We start from the raw sequence: 23366 nt of genomic DNA, 5'->3' as shown, positions 1-23366 counted from the left end.
CAAATCTCCGTTTTATTAAAAATAGTTGTTTTCAAGCTTATTGGTGGTACCGTAATTTCGGGTGAAATTGATCATTTTTCACTGTTTTCTTGGTATGCTTTCAAAAATTTTATCAAAACCATACAACTTAATGCAGGAAAACAAACATTGGCTCATGCACCGAAATTTTCTAACAAATGTGATATTAGTGCCAAAAATCAGCTCTAAAGTTAAAAATCGTGTGATCCCATTTCGGGGTGAAATTGATCACTTGTCAATGTGATTATTGTTAGTTTTGAAATTAACATTACATACTTAATTTGGGCCTCCTGAATTCAAATATGCTTGCCAAATTCTTAACGAGACAATATTTATGGAAATAATCAATAATTAAATTTCAAGAATACTGCAAAAACGTCAACAAAACGAGCAAATTGGTAAGAGATTTGATAGTAAAATCTGTTTTGGAGATATATTTTTAGCATCCTCACAAACTTTCAGGTTTACACTATGTCCAACTCCTTGTTTAGAACTAGAAGTATATAGATGGCTATTTATCTCACACCAAACTTGATTCTGGAATTTTACATCATTTTCATAAAAATGAACATTCTGTGCCACAAAAAACTTCACTATACACAAATATACATAATTTATGACAAACACTGTTCATTTACTATAGGTTGCAATGAATTTGGTGCACTATTAGTAAGAAATAAAATCGCGAGACACGGTGATCAATTTCACCCTACTGATCAATTACACCCGAATTTACGGTACTATGAATTTTAAATTACTCTGATGACAATATTTACAATATCTACTTGATCTACTGGTACTGTTTTCACTTGTTTTCAACATCTAATATCGCAAAATCTCTACGGGCATCTTTGGAAAAGTGATTCGGATGTTTCCTCTTCTTTCTGGCGTTACGTCCCAATTGAGACAGAACCTGCACCTCAGCATAACCTGTTCTAATGAGAACTGTCACAGTTCTTTACTGGGATCTTTTCTTTCACGGTTGTTTACTGGGATCTTTCAATTTATCTATGATTTTCTTAACGAAGTGATCCTCAAACGGTTCTCTGTCGTAACGCCAGAAAGGAGAGGAAACATTCGAATCACATTTCCAAAGCTTTGAAGATGCCCTTAGAGATTCTGAATACCAAGGTATTCCATACCAGATAATTTCCTATACTTAAAACCTAAATGAAGTATGAACGAGTCCTATGTACATAAGATGTTTAATACCTCAAATAATATCTCAAGCATATTCTACAAACACCAAAAGGATAATTAGATCAGGTATTGTAATACCTCAATAATACATGATGGTTTTTCATATAAAAGTGAACATTTTCAATAGTAGTTCAATACCTTCAGCAGTCCTGGTGTGGCACAAACATGTTTGGTTCTTAGAACGACTCTAATGGTCGAATTTAGAAGCTGAACCGTCTATGTGTGTTTTATTTGTCATTATTTTGATATTTGTAAACTTTATTCAAATAATTCATGAGCACAAACCAACATAAAATTTTGCCATAATTGCTCATTTTACAATTCGTATGATATTCACTGAAAATTAAAAAAGCAAATGTTTTTTTTGCAGGAAAGCAAAAAGTTTATTTTTCAATCATGCTAAATTTAGATATTGAAGTCAAAGAACTAAAATTACCATTATTTTGATCTACTCGTGAATAGCTTATTTAGTTATTATTTTGTTATCAATATCTAAATAATAACAAATTTTGTTATTTACGGTTGGCTATATGGTTGCTATTATTTTGTTATTACAATGGCAAAATATGATATTATTTAGTTTTTATGCCATATAAACTTAGTTATTATTTTTGTTATTTTATCTCTTATTTCAAACAAACAAAGAACAAATGTTGCTATTCAAACATTCTATTTTAATGGTAAGTTTTGTTATTCTTTTGCAATTCTCCTCTACCCGGGATCACATGATTGCGTAGTTTGAACGCACTTCTGAGAAATTTAACATGGAAGAAGAGAGAAGGGAAATAATTGCGCACAAAAATTTGGAAAACCCATCTTCTTTTCCACGAAACACTGTGTGGCTTGTACAGAATAAGTTGTACTGAATACTGAATGACCACCAAAGTAATTGAACAGGGGATGTTTTCCCTTCAAAATACATAAGCATCGAAGAGAAGTCTAAGATATATTTATACTTGATCATGTCAATATGCATCATCTTTTATTTGCATTTCATAGATGGTTCACCCTTCCTTAGCCGAGTGGTTAGAGTCCACGGCTACAAAGCAAAGCCATACTGAAGGTGTCTGGGTTCGAATCCCGGTCGGTCCAGGATCTTTTCGTAATGGAAATTTCCTTGACTTCTCTGGGCATAGAGTATCATCGTACCTGCCACACGATATACGAATGCGAAAATGGCAACTTTGGCAAAGAAAGCTCTCAGTCAATAACTGTGGAAGTGCTCATAAAAAACACTAAGCTGAGTAGCCGGCTCTGTCCCAGTGGGGACGTTAATGCCAAGAAGAAGAAGATGGTTTTCCCTTCTTTTAAAAATAAGCAATTCTTTCAACTTTTTACAAATCACGCGAATGGAATACTCCCGAATAAGCTTGATTGGTCGTCCGTGGTTGCTACTCCAGTATCGCCAGATCAGCTGCACTTACACAAGGAACCAACCAGTTGACTGCTTGGGATTAACAGACACCCTCAGTGTATAAGTGCTGGTAATCTTCTTATTTTTAAGCAACAATGGTGCCTGCCACGTCAGATTGCAGACCAAGGGGGAAAGAGTTGATGATGCATTGAACTGGCTCCCACAGTAGACTGTATATACCACTGCGTCTACGCCAGTACATGCGGGAAGGGTGGAGGGGTGGGTTTATTTTTATGGCAGAGAGGTTTGCTAGACTGCCTAATTATCAGGCGCAAGGAAAGGCGTGCTATAATGATGAAAGAATGGACGCGTAGGGAAACGGTTCCGTCTCGGGTTCTAGCAAATGCTATGAACTGTGATATATAAGGAGTGGTAGATAGAAGCAAGTGATTGTCCAAGAATGATCCATTTCGGGTCATCTAATATTCACCCTTCTTTATTTGGTTGGCGGTTCTTTCGAGTTCCACCGATCTCGGCATTTTTGACTAAACACATATTTAGTCGAAAATGATCAAATACCTTCTTCTTATGATTGCTTATTGTTCTTTCTAGTTTATAACCCTGGTACTGAATTCGGAGTACAGACATTCAAAAAAATAGCACAATCAAGCAAATTCAAAGGAAAAGTTGATCTATTGAGGTTCAGTATCTCGGAATCCACACACGGACGTCACAATGGCGAATTGTGTCCCTGCATTCGATCACCAAGGTACTAAATTTATATTTATTTATTTAGTTTTTCTCAAATCATAAAGGTAAAATGAGAATTTTTGATGTCATCTTTTTCCTTGATTGATATCCACATAAACCGTATTTTCTTTTCACCAGTTTGGTCACTACAGTCACTAATATTTTGCTGTCTGACCGCTACCAGCCCTGTATAACACAAGCTTGTTCAGCAATATTATAGCCAATATCGCGACTCCAGTTGGTAGCCGGAATCATCGACACGCGACAATCGATTTTTCTCAAAATCTATGCGTTGAACCTAACGTCGGACATAGTGCGCTGGACAGCGGATCTGGTGGACTACCCGGCGCACCTTGCCCAACGTAGCTCCTACGCATAGGTTTGGTGAAAATCCGTTTTTCGCATGTCAAAAATTCACAGTTGAAAGTGTGAATAATAGATTAAAGATTATTCATTTATGATCAACTGTTATAGGTTTTCCGGTAATGTTGATGATTCCACTGAGACAGTAGCGTAGCTAGGGGGCTGCGGACCGCACCGGACCCCAAACTCGTAGAAAATGAGCTTCATTTTTTACCGCTAAAACCACCACCATTTTTTCACAAACTCTCAAAAAGCTCTTCTGGTTTTAGAATATGTGTCGATATTGATAAGTGGTCATCTGGGTCCGGAGATATTAAAAAAAAAATGTGGCCATAACCCACGTTAATATCTCAGGCTACTAGGCTCATATCATAATTTTCAGATTTCTCCAAGAATACTGAACCGATTTGTATGATTTTTTCAGAGTAGCTCCTTATTACCTAGCATTGTATAGTACACATTTTACTTTTTGAATAAATTGACCAAACACAAAATGGGCGCCCAAGACATTTTATGTGGAGAAAGTGGGTACCCCAAGAAACATCGGAATATCTTCAAAACTAGATCATTAATATCGACACGATTCTTAAACTAGAAGAGTTTCTTGAGATCTTGTGAAAAAATGGTGGAAAAATATCGAGAAACAAAAAAGTTATCGCGATTTGAATATATTTTTAGCGGTAAGAAATGAAGCTGCCGGTAGAGGGTTTAAGTAGGGTTAGATACCTATTTTAAAGATGATGAGTTCAATTATGAATTTTAACACATACACTCCCGTGCATAAGTTTGGGTTCACCCCCTAAAAAACATGCAAAAGTGTTCAGTCCATATCTCTGTGATTTCACGTCAAATTCAAACTCTTTAAGCCGCATTCGAAAGGCAAAGAGTTATTCTTACTTTGTATGTAGTTTTCCAAAAACATTCTTTGAACTTTGTATATTAAATTTGTACTTAAAGTTGTGACATTTTTCAAAAAACACACTGAAAAAACATTTGTAATTTCCTCAGCATTGGATCGACCAAAGTTTTAAAACAAGGTGTCATTAGAATCGTAATCTTATATTCTTTGAAGAGCACTCATGAGATGAGTCGAACGCACATCATTTTTGTCAATATCTCTGCCATTTTTCAACCGATCTTAATAGTTTAAAGCTTTTTTGAGCAAACATAATGGCGCGTTCATGATTGGTTTGAGATTTCACAGATTTGAATAAGTTCAGGTGAACCCAAACTTTTGCACGATTTGCATCATACTGAGGGGTGAACCCAAACTTTTGCACGATGACTTGACTGACTGTTTCATTGATTTTAAATACTTTCCAGATTTTTCCGCCAAAATTTTATGGGGCTCTTCAAAGAATATAAGATAACAATTCTAATGACACTTTGATTTAAAATTTTGGTCGACCTAATGCTGAGGAAATTAAATATGATTTTTCGGTGTGTTTTTTGAAAAATGTCACAACTTAAGGTAGAAATTTAGTATACAAAATTTAAAAAATGTTTTTGGAAAAATACATACGAAGTAAGAATAACTCTTTGCCTTACGAATGCGGCTTAAAGAGTTTGAATTGGACGTGTAATCACAGAGATATGAACTGAACACTTTTGTATGTTTCTAAGGGAGTGAACCCAAACTTTTGCACGGGAGTGTACATATTTATTGCTGTTTGCATTTGACTTGCAAATGTTGAGTAAACGTCCTCCAAATGCAGTAACACAAAATAATCAAAGGACACCTAGCAACGATTACATAAATCACCGCCGCCCTAGCAAAAAAAATCTATCTTTGACATCGCATTTCTTGTGAAAAATCTTACCGCATTTGGTGTTCCCGCATTTGATTTTTGCATTTCAAACGCACACAGCAATACTTCATGCGCTCTGATTTCCAATCAAATCTACCCAAGTTTGTAGACCTCAATCAATCTGGAGCTCTGGTGTGCTTTGGTCTTACGATCTGAACCATTCTCATTGTCATTTATTTTATATATTTTATCAATAAAACATACAAAAGTTTTAGACCAAATGAGTACATTCGTTGAGGAGGATTCTTTAGGAGTTTGAGATATTTTCAAAGCAATGAATCTTGTAGAACGAAAAAGTCAAAGATTTCGATTCTTACTATTTAGGCTAATGTACTATTAATTTCGATTTTTACTATTTAGGCTAATGTATATTAATTTTCTTTCATGTCCGAACCCACTTGGAAGGCCCAAGGAAGAAAAAAAAATAGTGAGGGCCAAATTTCGGTACAAACAAATAAAATACAAAAAAAAGTTAATTTTACAAATTTTAATTCTATTTTTCTCTTTTGAACAGTGATAACAAAGTAGTGTTCGCTCTTCATGTTTTAAGGTTGTCCTTGAGATCGTTGTTCCATGGGGTTTTTTTGGCTTTGAAAACGTTAACATCCTGATAGGGTTACCATTCATCTTTTTTTCCCTTTCAAAATTTTTGGATTTTTGAAAGATGTGGTGAAATAAAATGAAAATAAGCTTTGTATCAGCCTTTTTTCAAAATCAAGCCTTTAGAGATCCTTTAGGAATAAACACAGGTATTTCTCCAGCATTCCCTGAATTATTCCATGGACTTCGCATCCAGAGATTTCTTCAAGATTTGGTTAAAAAAAAAAAACAAAAAACATACTTCCAAGGAATTTTTTTATTTTTTTTTTTTTTGCAGAAATTCTAGCTGGATTTCTTCAGAATCAATATAAGCAACACAGGAAATTTATCCAGCGCTTTCATTTAGAAGCTCTACGGAATATTCTGATTAATGTCACTTGAAATGTTTCTAGTAATTTCCGAAATCCATCTACGATTGACTTGGTCTTAACCGACTCTAGTGAACTTTGTAGCCAATTAGTTACTCATGCTGATTTTGATTTTGATTTCTGATACATTTCAAATATCCCATGAAGCGATTCTCAATCCTATCAGCTCCACTTTCAATTATTTTCGAGCCGACTGGAATATATATGAAACATATATTGACTCTAATCTTGATGTTAACATTTCTTTACAAACTAAACTTGATATTGACAATGCTCTTAAAACCTTAACAAATTCCATTGTTGAAGCCAGGAGCATTGCAATTCCAAAATGTGAAATTTGAATTCGTGATTTTAGACGATGATCTTAAACTCTTGATCCGTCTTAAAAACGTGAGAAGAAGGCAATTTCAACGCACTCGTGATCCTGTTATGAAAATTATATGGCAGGATTTTCAGAAAAATATCAAGAAATATCATTGAAAGAGGAAAACAAATTATTACTAACTAATTGCGAAAAAGCTCAAAAACTTACTATGCAGTTTGAAAGCGCGCACAATTTAAATTTAGGACTTACTAGTCCAATTGAACATCAAATTACTCAGGACTTCGAAAATATTCTCAATCAAGAGAACGTTTTCGAAAATGTCTGGGAGACTGATTTGGAAGAAGTTAGAACTATTATTAAAAAAATCAAAAATATGAAAGCTCCTGGCGATGATGGAATTTTCTACATCCTCATCAAGAAACTTCCAGAAAGTAGCTTATCATTTTTAGTTGATATATTTAACAAATGTTTTCAATTAGCATATTTTCCTGACATATGGAAAAATGCTGTTCCAACTTTAAAACCAGACTAAAATCCTGCAGAAGCTTCTAGCTATCGTCCAAACAGTTTGCTTTCCTCCATCAGTAAACTTTTTGAAAAGGTAATTTTGAACAGAATGATGGCCCACATCAACGAAAATTCAATTTTTGCCAATGAACAGCTCGGAATCCGCCATGGACATTCGACCACTCATCAACTTTTACGTGTAACAAATTTGATCCGTTCCAACAAATCTGAAAGCTATTCTACTGGTGTTGCTCTTCTAGACATAAAAAAGCATTCGACAGTGTTTGGCATGAAGGTTTGATCGTAAAATTAAACAAACTTTAATTTTCCAACATACATTGTTAGAATAATTCAAAGTTATCTGTCAAATCGTACACTTCAGGTTAATTATCAGAACTCCAGGCAGGGCCGGATTTTCAAATGTGGGGGCCCGGGGGCCATTTTCTTGTGGGGCCCTTTTTACAGAAAAACATTTTAATACTTTAGAATAGACTAGATATTTTTTTAATGTTCTTTGTAAGGTTTTCATTATCACAAGTCAAACTATTACAGGAGGAACAAATAACTAGCAATAATTTATGCATACCATAAATAGGTGTTGTCCAGTGGTCAGTACCTCAATATTAGAATGGTATTGAAGAAAATGTTTAAAACAATTAAAAATACTTCATTGAGGCATTCAACAGCTATTGAGGACTGCTGGATTTGTTTGGTATGGAATACCTTAGTTTGGTATTCAGATGTTATGTTCTTCTGCCTGGGATAACGTTCAAAAAATGCTGCAAAACCCTTATGAACGTAAACTTATTATAAATTTAAATCAATGTAACTAATTAAACATTAGTTACATTAATTTTGATATTTTTTTCTATCTTTGTAGATTATCATGGTTTATTTTCGAACAACAATATTCATTTGAAGATTTTCTTCTTATTGGTACCCTTATTCAAATTATAATAAATCTATTCGTGTTATAATATTCAAGTTGTTGAACATACAGATATGCCTAACAGTTTTGAGTTCAAGAAATCAGTGTAGGGCTTGTAGTAGGTCTTTTCCTAGAGATTTGGTTTTTATTTCAATGAAACTCTCTAAAAAATCTCAATTTTTATTGGAAGGTCTCTGAGATTTTGATCGAATTGGTCTTCAAAATCTTTTTCCTTATTCTGATTGCAATGAGTCTTGATGAAAAAAATCTACAGGCTGCAGAGAAAAATTCAAAGACTATAATGTACCAATTCAGCAGGTTCTTCAAGAGTTTCGTCTCAAATGTCGAGGATAAATTTTAAGAAATCTTCTCGTGATTTGGCCAGAGATTTCATCTAGAATACTTTCAGGGACTGATACAGGGATCTCTCTTGAAATTCTTCCAGAGATTTCTCTATCAATTCTCCCAGAAATTCTTCCTGCGATTTTTCAAAGGATACTTAGGGGATTTGCTCCAGAATTTTCTGCAGGAAATCCTTGAGCACTCCAACGATACTCCAGTAATTTCGTTAGGGATAACCCCGATTTTTTTCCAATGAGTTCCTCTGGGTATTTTTTTTTTTCACTAATCCTTCAACAAATTTCTCCAGTTGTTACTCTAGAAGAACTTATAAAAACTTTTTGAAGATGTTCTAAACGCAAATTTCGGAGCATATACTGAGGAAATTGATGGATGAACTACCATATAGAATACTGAAGAGCTCAGGACTTCCTCCAAAAATATCAAAACGAATTTTCGTTGGAATTCCTGATGAAATCTCTCGGGTAACTTCTATGGTTATTTTATAAAAATCCAGTTCATACTCTTGAGATATTCGAAACAATATTCTTGTAGTAATTCCACGCGAAATAATTACTTAACGAAATCCTGGAGAAATCTTCGGAATAATCTACGAATCTTTGGGAAAATACCTAGTCACACGAAGTTCATAGAGAAAATAAAGAAGATTACAGTAATATGATCAGTAATACTGTCGTTATTTCATGAGGAATTACAAAGCAGATAAATGTCTGGCCTTATTCTATGATGAAAAATATAGCTTTTATTTTATGGTTCTTCTTAGGTTACGTTTTGTTTTTCTGTTTGATCCATTTTTGGTTCCTAGCTGGTCTCTTTTTGTACTATTTTTTTCCAAGCTAGAGATCACTTAAGTTCATATATTCAAGGCACTTAACCACTACCAGCCAATCAGTGGGATTGACAGAGTCATTTCCAAAATAAATGGGGACGGACCTGGTGTAGTGGTTAGAACACTCGCCTCTCACGCCGAGGACCTGGGATCGAATCCCATCCCCGACATAGTCACTTATGACATAAAAAGTTATAGTGACGACTTCCTTCGGAAGGGAAGTAAAGCCGTTGGTCCCGAGATGAACTAGCCCAGGGCTAAAAATCTCGTTAATAAAGTCAAACCAACCAACCATCCAAAATAAATATTTAAATAATTAAGTCCTGTTATTTGATCTGCAAACATATAAATTGTATTCGTACTTAGTCTTGAACTTCGCTGAGAAAGCTTTCGGTATAGTTAGAAAAAACACGTCAGAAAATCGTTAGAAATTGAAGCAAAAGGATGGCCTCTAATAGTTTATTTATATCGTTTTTAAATCTTTCTTGTTTCGCGTGAAACTAACAAAATCCCATTCTGAATGTACTGATATTTTATTTTAGGAATCTTATTTCAATTGATTTCTCGCATAACCTGTGATCTCGCCCTAAAAGTCATTGGTAACCGAGTGTGTAGCTTGTTGTTACCGACCAAACAAATGAATTTACACGTTATTCAACAATGCTACGATGAAGAGAACGTCCTCCTCTATCTCCCAGTGGTGATAGTTTTCATCCTGGGCCATTCACTTGCTTAGAAACAAGGAGCTACACACTCGGTTACCAATGGCTTTTAGGGCGAGATTACAAGTTGTGCGAGATTTGCATGAATTTTGTCCATTATTCCGGATTTATGGAAACACATTGAATCTTTCAAATAATATGATACGATTCCTAAGAGGATCATACTTTTTTGTGTTGATTTTAATTATTCATAAAAGCTGAATATGTTTTTCGAGATTTGTGGGGGCCCCTAAAATGTGGGGGCCCGGGGGCCATGGCCCCCTCGCCCCCCCCCATAAATGCGGCCCTGACTCCAGGTCTGAAAGACTTCCTGTAAGAGCTGGTGTTCCTCAAGGCAGCATTTTGGGACCAATATTATACAATATTTTCACATTTGACTTACCTGAGTTACCTCAGGGATGTCAAAAATCTTTGTTTGCGGATGACACAGGCCTCTCCACCAAAGGACGAAGCCTGCGTGTCAACTGTAGTAGACTTCAAAAAAGTTTGGATATTTGTTCTTCATACTTGCAAAAATGGAAGATTTCTCCTAATGCTTCCAAAACTCAACTAATAATATTCCCTCTTTATTTGAAACCTTCAAGTAGACTTGTTGTCACGATGAGAGGGATTCCAATAAATTGGTCAGATGAAGTTAAGTATCTAGGGCTCATGCTAGATAAGAATTTAACTTTCAAAAATCATATTGAGGGCATTCAAGCCAAATGTAATAAATATGTAAAATGTCTCTATCCCCTTATTAATAGAAAATCAAAACTTTGTCTTAAGAACAAGCTTTTGATATTCAAACAAATTTTCAGGCCAGCCATGTTGTATGCTGTACTAATATGGACTAGCTGTTGTAATACCAGGAAGAAAGCTCTGCAGAGAATTCAAAATAAAATTTTGAAAATGATTCTGAAGCTTCCTCCCTGGTATAGTACCAATGAGTTACATAGAATATCCAATGTTTAAACATTGGAAGAAATGTCAAATAAAATCATTAATAATTTCAGGAAAAAATCGTTACAATCTTCTATTGCCACGAATTATACGTTATAAGTTTAGGTTAAGCTAGGTTAAATAAATTGAAAACGTTATTTTTTTGTTCTCTTATAAGCAGGTGAAATCAACTCACCTGTAAAAAATCTGAACTGCTACGGCAAATGAAATGTAATATGTTGTTAACAAAATGTTAATGAAATCTTAATTTTGTTTTACCAAATTAGGATGATAGTGTTGTCTAATAACACAGAACAACTAGATATAAGAAATGAATGTAATGTTTGGAATGATACTAATAAAGAAAATTAAAAAAAAAGGTTTTTGCAAAAATTGATTTGTTCACGCGTGAATTTTCCAACTTTTGGAAACGAAGATTTTCATGATTATGGATGACATGCTCAAAGAATCATGTCTCACATGAGTTGAAAATGATATGAGCAGAAGAAATGCAGTTAAGACTAAAAATGCCTTCGCTGAAAACGATTATGTTGTCATAACTTCCATAAATATGTTCAGTTAAGCATAATTCTCAAATTACTATAAATAATGCAGTAATTTCTTTGGATATTGTCTACATTTTGGCGTATTTCACAATTCAAAGTGTTTTTAATTTTGAAAAAACTCAAAAAGTAAATGACTTGTAAGAGTTTGCTCTTCATATTCGGCTTCAGGGACTATGATTTTAGTAAGAAATTTCTCAATATAATCGAACGCTGCTTTCATGGGTGATCAATGTTACCCCATATCAGCAAAATAAAAAAAAAATCACTTGAAACATTATTTTAAACATGCTTTAAACTTTCAGTCAGTACTTGTTTTAAAAATATAAAATTTGCAACATATGCATTTTCAAATGAAATATTTAAGAAATATCCAAAAAAATTATCAATGTTACCTCGGACTACGGTACTCAAAAATTACTTCCTGGGTGATTTTTTACCGGCCTAATATTTTTTGACCTTTTGATTACAAAAATTTCGTCCAAATGTTAATTTGCAAACCTCTATTTGAAGGGCCCACAAATCCACCTTCGCACCGGGCCCACAAAATTCTAGCTACGCCACTGCACTAACGTCTAACTTTTGCCCCAGCTTACTCTATAACGTCTTTGACAAATCTCGCGTAACTTTTCAAAACGGCCTATCTAACAATTCACACATTTCGAGTAAATCGAGCTTGAAGGTTGTGAAAATATATTTTGAAACTGTATCAAAATGAAACAATTTTTCCCCACTGTGTTGCTTGTAGAGGGAAGCAGTGTAATAGAGTTCAACGTATGAAATGAAATTTTGTCAATTTATTCGGAAATTACACTGAAATCTATAAAAACATCAGATAGGACGTTTTGACCAAAAATATGTACATAGGATAAATCACATAGGTCGTTCTGTTTCAACAATTCTCGATTACTTTTTCATATCGACGTAAGTAACTTCCATACGGTTTTGAGAAAATGAATTGAGAAGAATCACAACCTGTCTTCAAAAACTGTTTTAAAATGAATCACCTTTTAAACATTTTTTCGACGTGTACATTGCTTAAATTTTGCATACAATGAGCTCGCGTTCAAAAACTACGGAATTCCTATTATTTCACACAAGAATTTTATGACAAAATTATAAGCCGTTTTATTCAGTTACTTGCGACGTTTTTCTACCAGTGTAAAATCGACTCAAGTAGTGTTTTGTTTTGATTCGTGGTTAAGTCACTTTGTCTCTCCATACAGCGGGGCGGCGAAAGTAGTGGTTAGGTTGCGAAAGTTGAAAATCTTACTTTCGTCGTTTTGTAAATCCGGAAATTAAACGTTCCAAAAGTTAAAAATTCGAGTTGGTTCAGAGCAAAACGTGTAGAATTTTGTCTGCGAAACACGTAGGATCGATAAAGTAAGTTTGTATACTTTTTTCACTTGAGTCTGTATGAAAACGTTTTCGAGAATTGTTACATTGGACATTCATTTCTGTCATTTTGTTTCAGTTATAGTAACATCGGATATTTTGATTTGAGCACACAACAATCATGTTTTATTTCATTTTGTATCCACGTGCGTTGAACTGCTTCAACATTCAAGTTGAACTGCTCATTTTGTTGCGGTGTGATAATCGCAGGCACCAGCTGTGCTTTGTTTTTATTCATTTGAAGAAGAGACGAATGACCTTCGGGTTAAAGTCTCTCACGAACAACAACAATTTGATTCATTCAATGCCATGCCGTCACTTTTTCCCTCCAGTCTATGTGTCCTATGTAACAACAGAAGGAGGGGAAACGTTGAGCTGTATTTGGGACTTTTTGCTTTCTCACTGTTTCTCTCTCAATATTCCCCCCGTTTCAATGCTGGTTTCGCCCACACTTGTTCGTGTGTGAGTTACCCACTGCATGACGGGTGGTGACGACTGTGTTGCATTCGGCACCAGCCGTCGGCGCAAACAAGAAATAGCGGTGGGAACGACGATGACGGCGCCGTCGATTGTGTTGTAGGAAACCAATGCCAAACAAATACATACAGCTTCTCCGCTCTTCGGTGAATGATTGCTCTGCAAATATATGTGCGCAAGTCGCGCATGCACGTTGCTCGTATTGCTGCCGTGAAGCATATGTATATGCTTCATCGACCATGGATCTGAATCGGATTGATACAATAAGATCATGATGCTGAATATCATTTCCCTACATGCACTCAATACGCTGATAATCGACATTTTGTTGCGGTGTGCTAATCGGAGACACCAGCTGTGCTTTGTTTTGATTCATTCAATCCCACGACGTCACTTCTTCCCATCCGTCTATGTTTCCTATGTAACAACAGAAGGAGGGGAAACGTTGAGCTGTATGTAGGACATTTTGCTCTCTCTCTGATTCTCCCTCAATCCTCCCCGTTTTTATGACGGTTTCGCCCATGTGAGAGTTTCCCACTGCATGACGTGGTGGTGGTGACGGCTGTGTTGCAATCAGCACCAGCCGTCGATTGAAACCAGAAATTGCGGTGGGGAATGATGACGATGACGACGCCGTCCATCTTGTTGTAGGAACTCGAGAAAGGAGCCCACGTCTAACAAATACATACAGCTTCTCCTCTCTTCGGTGATTGATCGCTCTGCAAATATGTGTGAGCAAGTCGCGCATGTACGTTGCTCGTGTTGCTGCCGGGAAGCATATTTATATGCTTGATCGACCATGCATCTGAATCAGATTGATACAATGACATCATGATGCTCAATCTTGTGCTCAATATCATTCCCCTACATGCACGCAATGCGCTAATAATATGAAAAGAGATGTTGCAGCTGATCCAATCCAGCGAAACGGTAAAACATGGTTTGGCAAAAAGACCAAAATACAATTTTGTGTAACTCATTCTCTTTTTGTCACTTGAGCGTTTTCAATTTTGCGAGGCAGTGCGACTCTGAAAATATCGACTGAAATGATTGAGAAGCAGTTATTATGGCATTCTATGCATCTAAGTAGTGTCTCAGACACGCTTCTACAAATCATTCTACCTTTTAAACTCCATTCCAAAGCTTTATTCAGGAATGTCCAATGTAACATTAGAATCGTGTTTATTCATAAATGTTACATAGGACATGTGGTTGGTTCTCTGATCAAAGGTCCAATGTAACAATTGATTAAAAGCGATGCAGTTTTGAACGTTGGTCATTTTGTTTAGCTTTGAATAGATTAATTTGTTGTTAATATATCAGAACGAGTGTTCTAGTGTGCTGCTAAGTGGTGCAATGCAAATGATTTGCAATGATAATCTCGATTTGTTTACATTTGTTACTTAGGACCTTTTGAAAAGTTACGCGAGAAATGCTCTGTTTCTACACAATTGACCTCCAGAGTCAATTATCTTTAGACCACCATGTATTGCTTTTCATCTTTCCAGCCCTACAAAAGAAGATTTCAAGGTAATAATGACAACGAAATTGCATTTACCGGACACCGACTCCGACTGTAGACGTGAGAAACTTTCTTAGAAATAATGTTTGCGGCTACTCATCCACAACAGATATACATAGTGCCGCCGAGTGAGAAAGTGTTTTCCCATACCTCTTAGTCTACCGGGAGTGGGCTCAGAAGAGAAATGAGCATCTTCCTTCTCCCATAAAACACCCTTCTTCCAATTTCATTTCGCCTCCTCGTCGGAAGTCACGCTTCAGCCGCCCATTCCTCTGCGGTTTCCCAAATCTACGCGAGGTAGTTTATCAAATAAAAAAAAACCTGAAGTAATGCAAAAGCCGGCAGCGAAAGCACATCATCGCCGTCATATGATGCATGTAGGAACCTTTGTCTTGGACCATTTCTAGGTCATAATTTTCTGAACCGGTGCAGGGGAATTGGACACGCGAAATTTGTAATTAAATGCTCGTTGTGCTTTGTGCTCCTCTAATTATGTACCTAGTTAAGTTTCCCAAAATTGAAGAGATCAGTGGGCTCCGGTAGCGGATGTACGGAACATATACGTGTATTCTAATGTTTACGACCTTCACGGAGCTCATCGCACACGCGTTGCAACGAGCAGTTATTATGACTCTAATAGGACGGTAATTGCATGGATCTCTAATTCGTCGTATTCCAACAAACAGAGCTTGTTGGTTCTTGTAGATTGCTGCCGCAACGTGCTGTTGACACACTGTGATTGCAGTTGTTTGAAATATTCTTTTAAGATAGAATTGCAGTAGATATGCGTTAGAAAGCAAAAATTGACGCAATTGGCAACGAAGATACGTTTAAGTTCATATCAACAAATTTTACTGTTAATTGTACCGACAAACTTATTTTAAGTTTAACTTGAATTGTTTTATCGTTTCTTTATGTTTTCTGAACGGTTTTGTGAAATTTCGTTTCTAAAACAAGTTTTTGATATATTGGCTGTTAAACTTGCATGGAAGTTTATCAACTAGTAGAATAAGAGCAAAAGTTTGACCGTAATGGAATAAGGTACCGCGATGCAAGTGGGTAACTGGGGTAAGTGGAAATAACTTGTATGTTTTAATGAATATATGAATTTACGTTTCAAAGTCATGCGTAAACTTTTGAAGTCATTCGGAACATTACGACAGATAAGAAATTTATGAGATTTTTCAACCATTATTGCATTATTGTTCGAACCATTATTACATAATAGAGCGGTCTTACACGGCCTACAATCTTATTCCGCACAGTGAACTTTCACCACATTTGATGAACGAACTTATGTCAAACTACCATGCCCACACAGTTACGGATCACCCACAGTGACGGATCACTTTGGCGTTCAACATCGGATAACTCGCTCAAAACATAAACGTTGACGTAAAACATATTTTTCCCATGTTATACTATTTGTCTTCTACTATTTGTAATGTTAAGCACAACATTCAACCGCTAAATAACGGTGTTTTTGACAAATGTTTAGTTGGTACCACACAGCTATCATTATATGGTCGTTTTCTGTAAGAAGTGTCGTCAGCATTCATAAGCTTCCACAGGTGGTAAAATTCAAATGTTATAGCATGTTTTATGCTCGTTCGCTTCGATTTAGTGTGAATTCATCTTTGGAAAACAATTTACATGAATTTTTATTCAAAACAAAGAATATTAGCACTTCTAACTAGTGATCCATAATATGGACCAGGAAATGATTGTTTACCACGGCTATGGATCACTTCCAAAGAATGTAGATTTCTGCTATTTTATGCATTGGATTCGACATTTTCAGACAATAGCACTAAGTATAAAACTAATAAAACATCAAGGTTTGTAAATTTCATATTTTAGCAGACAAAAATGGGTGGAAAACTTGGTGTGGAGCGGAAACAGTTCATGTCTCAGTTACTACAATGCAGTATCACAATAAAAAGGGCATTTTACCCTTGTTTCCAGCACTAACACTGCTATTTTTTGCAGTAATATATGACACATTGTTAACTTTCGCCATACCATGCAATACAGATGCATTGAGTTGAAAATCTCTTGATTTTGCGCACTGATCCATAATATGTCACAATTTGATCCATAATATGAAAATTGATCCATAATATGGTTTTCAGGAACCGACACAATTTTTAATTGTTATGCAATCCTATGTAAATATAACACTCAAAACAGTTTACTAACCGAAGTTCCAATTTGAAACGATTCGATTCGTGCTTTTAAATTACAATTTTACGGTTCCCATGTCGTTTTATAGAATTTTATAGGTTGGACTCCACACTATTTGATCCATAACTGTGGGGTCATGGTATTTACCCATTTTTAGTTATAACAAGAGATAAGGGCCTAAATTGGTATCCATATATTTATGAAAAAAAACTAATACATCTCAAAGCCGCTTGACGATAGTTTTTATTGTGCCCTCATATAAAAATATCGAAAAAGCTTTACTTTTTGTTTTATTCCATGTGATAAAAGCTAGATCGAAAAAAGGGCTTTTCGAAAAGCCTAAGCAAGCGTTTTCAGTCGAGGAATGGTTACCCACTGGTGAGCTCGTTTCATGCTTATGATAACACAATTTAAGTGTGGTGATGTTACAATAAGTGCAAACATAAACGCTTATTCCAGTTTAATATATTTTTAATACACACATAGGGTAACGGCCATATTTTGGACCCCCTAAGGAAGTGATTTTAATTTTTTGTTCCAATTAATTAATTGCACAGCGTAACCAAGTCCAAGGACATGCCAAAATGTAGAGAAAAACTTCCTCATCGAATAAAAATGCCCATATGGTCATGTAGGATCCAAAGCACTGTTTTTCATTGTTTTGAACACACTAATACATTTTGCACCCTCAAAGTATATATTTTAGACCCCCGGAATTTTTTATCGTTTGGCGACAAAGTCCTCGTCACTGGTTGTATAACATGCTTGCCCATAGTCTAATCCAGGCCTTCCCAACCTTTTTGGCTCATTTTTGACATAAATGGTTGCCGTGTCCGCAATAATAGTCCGATCTAAGAAATTTGTACCTCATATGAAAGCTTGGTACTATATCTGACTAATCCATGTATAAAAATTCGACTTTATATCAAACTCTTCGTTACAGGTGCAGTTAAGTAAAAAAATTGGTGCGGCCCGCGGGCTGGACTGTTTTTGCCTTAGTGTACATCGCTAGCAAAGAGTTTAATATAAATTTGACTTTGTATACATGGATCAATCAACTATAATACCAAGCTTTCATTTTAGGTACAAATCGGACTATTATTGCGAACGCGGTAACCATTTATATCAAAAAAGTGCCAGAAAGGTTGGGCAGGCCTGGTCTAATCAATCGATTGACAATGGAAAACCGAAGACATTCTACGTTTTTAGTTCAGAAATTTGAAAAAGTTTTTGTTTATATTTGAAATTTTTTTGACAGCTTCAATTTATGTTTGTAACGTATTGTAATGGTTGCATGGATGAACCGATTAAATTAAATGAATTTCAGATAACATAAACACATTTTCTATTAATTAACTCATTACGCGTGGTAAAGATGGACAAATTATGGGTGAAATTATGAAAAAAATCCACGTGCTCGGCTGGGATTTGAACCCAGGACTCTTGTATGCTAGACGAGCGCTTTACCAACTAAGCTACCGAGCCACTTGGTGACCCAATAACTGAGTTGGTTACAAGTTTAGAATTCAAATCCCTACAGACCACGCGGACCCCTTTCACAACCAATATCCATCCATCTCATGTACCTACACACGCGGAACGAGCGAGTGCGATTTATTTAGTGTTGAAACTGTTTGCCTATCGTACCTACATCGCTTCCACAACAACTGTATTGTGGAAGAGTAAAGATGTGGGAAGGCTTGAGTGAGAACGACACGTTGATAGCCTTCCCACATCTTTACTCTTCCACAATACAGTTGTTGTGGAAGCGATGTAGGTACGATAGGCAAACAGTTTCAACACTAAATAAATCGCACTCGCTCGTTCCGCGTGTGTAGGTACATGAGATGGATGGATATTGGTTGTGAAAGGGGTCCGCGTGGTCTGTAGGGATTTGAATTCTAAACTTGTAACCAACTCAGTTATTGGGTCACCAAGTGGCTCGGTAGCTTAGTTGGTAAAGCGCTCGTCTAGCATACAAGAGTCCTGGGTTCAAATCCCAGCCGAGCACGTGGATTTTTTTCATAATTTCACCCATAATTTGTCCATCTTTACCACGCGTAATGAGTTAATTAATTTAATAACCATGCGGATTGGATTACCGAACAGCTCAATATAAGTGTCAATTTACATTTTCTATGTTCTTGTTTCTATGCCTTTCCTTACGTCTGATTCATAGGCAGTCTGCTAACCAAACAGCAAGCCTCTCTGCCATAAAATTACCATCCCTTCATCTTCCCGCATGAACTGACGTAGATGCAGGGGTATATCCGGTCTACTGTGGACCAGTGTTAAATGCATCATAATTTCCTTCCCCTTTCCCTCATTGGTCTACATTCTGACGTGGCAGGCGCCATTGTTGCCTAAAAGTAGAAGATCACTAGAACTTTACACTGAAGGTGTCTGTTAGTCCCAAGCTGGGAGGGAGGCACCGATACTACACACGAAATATAAGTCAACGTTATTTTGAACTGCAAGATAACTCCAGTATGCCAACAACAATCAAGGCAGGCTTCGAGAAAATCGGTAGTTTCCTTTTGTTGTGCACCTTCGATCTTTCCTGACAAACATGAAAAAAGGGCCACAGTTTTCTATGCACTAAATATTCATTTTCATTGGAAAAAGTAGAACGATGCGTTTTTCAATGCTTTATGTTCAATCAGATTAAATCTCGCATAACTTCTGATCTCGCCCTAAAAGCCATTGGTAACCATGTGTGTCGCTCGTTGTTTCTGAGCATTTGAATGGATTTTCATGTTATTCAACAACGCTATGGGAAAGGAAGGATCATTATCTACCTGTCCGTGATGTTGGTTTTGATGCTTATTCTTTCTTTTGCTCAGAAACAACGAGCTACACACGTTGCTACCAATGGCTTTTAGGGCGTTATCTCAGAGTATGCGAGAAATGGTGCTCACGTGACATTACTTGCATTATGTGCATGAATTGATTTTATTCGATTTTTATCACTTTTGAAGAAATACGAAAATGTGTTTTAATCAGTTACGCGCTTTTTTCATGTTAGTCCAATGTTTGAGATCTGGGCTCACAGTGACAGTTCGTGACAGCGGAATCTCGGCTCACTATGACGTACAGAAATTTTGTATTGGTTTCTCCCTCCCAGGTCCCAAGCAGTCGTCTGGTTGGTTCCTTGTGTAAGTGCAGCTGATCTGGCGATGCTGGAGTATCAACCACGGGCTCAAGCTCAAACTCTTCATACACGAACCGTAGTGATATAGCTCGGTGATTACTAACGATGGATCAAAATTAAATTTTAATAGATTCGTCAAAAAAAAAAATGATCCGCGCACACCATGAGGCTATATGCAATGAGGGCTGAGCTAAAGGGGTAATTGATTTCTTTTGAACATGAATCTTTACATCTCACTCCAGCTTCCCTACTCGTTAAATGCCTGGCGGAAAAAAATACCAATAACTAAGCGTAATGTTGCTTGCTCCATCTATATACCATTCCTTTTAAGGTGTAATGATGCCCGTACATTGATTTGCTTTGCTATCTCACCAACAAATTGAATCAAATTCGGTGCTTCTTGAATCTGTATGGAGCACCTGCTCTGCTGGTACGAAACGATAAATTGATGATTCCATTTCCCACTTGATGAAGGGTTGCTCAGTAACGGCACTCTATGATGCGTTTGTTATCTTTGGGATACTAAAATTAGGAATGGTGTGGGTGGAACGGCCACCTTAAAATCAGGTGCAGTTGCGTTCAATTTTGATTTATTGGTTAAGAAATCGAGCAAAGATGGAGCTAATTTGCGATTTTGGGCAGCAAATTTGCGATTTGATCAGCAAAAAATATAAACTTTAACACAACTCACGTTTTGCGTTTGCTGTTTGAGTTGAAAGAGTCTGTTGAGCCTTAATTTTAAATTAAATGAATGCGAAAACAACTTAAGAATGCGACCAGTTTTTGCTTATCTCGGAACAGTTTTATCTTTTAAAATCATGCAAACACACCAACGCTTCGGTTTCACTGCGGGCTCCGAAAGAATGCGTGGATTTATTGAATGTAATCCGTTGTTATCTTGGGAAGAAAAAAATGCCGACTCTCTAAGCACCCAGAAACACGCGATCACAATCAGCTTCTCGAGTTCTACTTGAAAATAACTAAGTGTTTTGTTCTTCGTTTAGCAGAATCAGTTCTGAGCGCAAACTCTTAAATAGTGATAGATTGTGGCAACGAGGTTGCCTCTGGGATGATTAAGTGCTTAAAGGTTGAAATGTAGCAGAGCGGAGGCATGTCCGTTTCTGAGATTCCTTCCATATCCAATGACTATCGAGTGCCGCCCAACAACATCGATTTAGATAGTGTGAATATCAAGTGATTTAGTACCATGATCAAGCTTAAGTCGCTTTTCCGCAGAGGTCAAGGTCCCTCGGGATCGAAACATTCATCGCAATCGACGAACAACATCGCAACTACGAATGGCGGCTCCATTAAGGGTGCGTCGTCTGTATCGAGCCTAGATTGTGTTGGTATTGCGGCTGCTCCCCCGAAATCATCCGCCAAACATAATCGAGCCTTGCACGGTTCCAAGGACAAACTTGACCAATACGGTGGATCCAACAGTAAACCGTACCATCATCATCACCAGCAAGGCAGAGGCTCACGGGAAAAGCTTACTGATCTGAAACATTTCGGTAAAGAGCCAAAAGCCGGAATCCGCCATCCGAAACCCAGCAATCAAATGCCCATCGTCCAACCGCAGCCCTCGGTTCACCAACATCAGTTGGAGCAGTTCCAAGGGGCTCAACAGCTGCCACGGGCCGGAAGTCGCAGTGAATTGGACCAACGCGATGACGATGCCTATTCCAGTGCCACAGAAGAGATTGTAATTTCGAAGGAACTAACATCAATCAGCTTCGGCGGACCGATGGAGGTAAGTCAACTGATGTCACATTTAGAATATCTATATTTCCAATTGAAAATCAAATTACTCAGGACTTTGAAAATATTCTAAATCAAAAGAACGTTTTCGAACATTCCTGGGAGAATGATTTGGAAGAAGTGAGAACTATTATTAGAAAAATCAAAAATATGAAAGCTCCTGGCTATGATGGAATATTCTACATCCTCATTAAGAAACTTCCAGAAAGCAGATTATCATTCTTAGTTGATATATTTAACAAATGTTTTCAATTAGCATATTTTCCACGAGTTACATAGAATATCCAATGTTGAAGCATTGGAACAAATGTCAAATAAAATAATTAATAAATTCAGGAAAAAATCGTTACAATCTTCTATTGCCACGATTAATGCGTTATATATGTAGGTTAAGTTAGGTGTTTTTTTTTTCTCTTATAAGCAGGTGAAATAAACTCACCTGTAAAAAATCGGAACTGCTACGGCAATTATACCGTAAAGTGCCCTAATTCAGCGCATTGCCTAATTCCGCGCATTTCATACAAAATTATTTATATATGGAAATGCACATTAATACTTCAAGAACTTTTAACGCCATTTGATGCTACTTTGATTTAGAATAAGTTTGAATCACGTATAAAAGCAAATGAAGCAGTTTTTTGCGGCGTTAAAAAATAATCAGTGGAGGCCCGTCTAAGTAGAGGCCATTTTTTCTATTTCCTTAGCGTCCGTGCTAAGACTGTAGGACACAAACAAACGTGATTTCTTTATTAAAAATGTTTTATTTTTCATGCAATATTCTATGGAACTACTTGCTACAGATATGTTTCTTGATGCTTCTATGAAATCTTATTAAATATTAGCATAATTATTGAGATTTATCCCAAAAAGTATTGCGCGGAATTAGGGCACGTCATTTTTTATAAGTCCCTAATTCCGCGCACTGCTATTCACAGAACAACAAACAAGTAAAACATGCTATATTCGTCGTCACAGCTGAATATTTATCTGAGGAAGTATTTTCATGCATAAATACGTTTCACAAACAACCGGAATATCAGGAAAGCCCACTTACAGGAAAACTAGCGGCCGTTCAGAAACCACGTGGTCATTAATGGTGGGAGGAACAGTTTGTTCAAAACCAAGGCCCATAAACATTTGTTATTGTATGAACAGTGCAGAATACAAATATACAGACTTGAATTATTTTACAGCAATCCGTGAATTTCACCGTAATCTTAACAGCTGAAAAGTTCGGTGAAATAAATCAACGGAGTACGG

At 36.5% G+C, this 23366-nt stretch overlaps 1 protein-coding gene across 12 annotated transcripts in view; it reads left to right on the top strand.

Moving 5' to 3' along the window:
* LOC5568854 (cytospin-A) overlaps positions 1 to 23366 on the top strand; it is a 141239-nt gene that overhangs the window by 50684 nt on the left and 67189 nt on the right. For 6 of the 12 annotated variants that reach the window (XM_021854791.1, XM_021854789.1, XM_021854792.1 and 3 more), the window contains exon 4: positions 21582 to 22098. In XM_021854791.1, coding sequence (XP_021710483.1) covers positions 21582 to 22098 — 517 coding nt within the window. Of the gene's footprint in view, positions 1 to 21349; positions 22099 to 23366 lie in introns of all 12 variants that reach the window. The other 6 variants (XM_021854797.1, XM_021854793.1, XM_021854800.1 and 3 more) reach the window with 2 other exon arrangements.

The sequence above is a fragment of the Aedes aegypti genome, chromosome 3, assembly GCF_002204515.2.
Source record: "Aedes aegypti strain LVP_AGWG chromosome 3, AaegL5.0 Primary Assembly, whole genome shotgun sequence".
Lineage (NCBI taxonomy): Eukaryota > Metazoa > Arthropoda > Insecta > Diptera > Culicidae > Aedes > Aedes aegypti.
The sequence above is the reverse complement of the archived record's forward strand: the minus strand, read 5'-3'. Positions and strand labels throughout refer to the sequence as shown.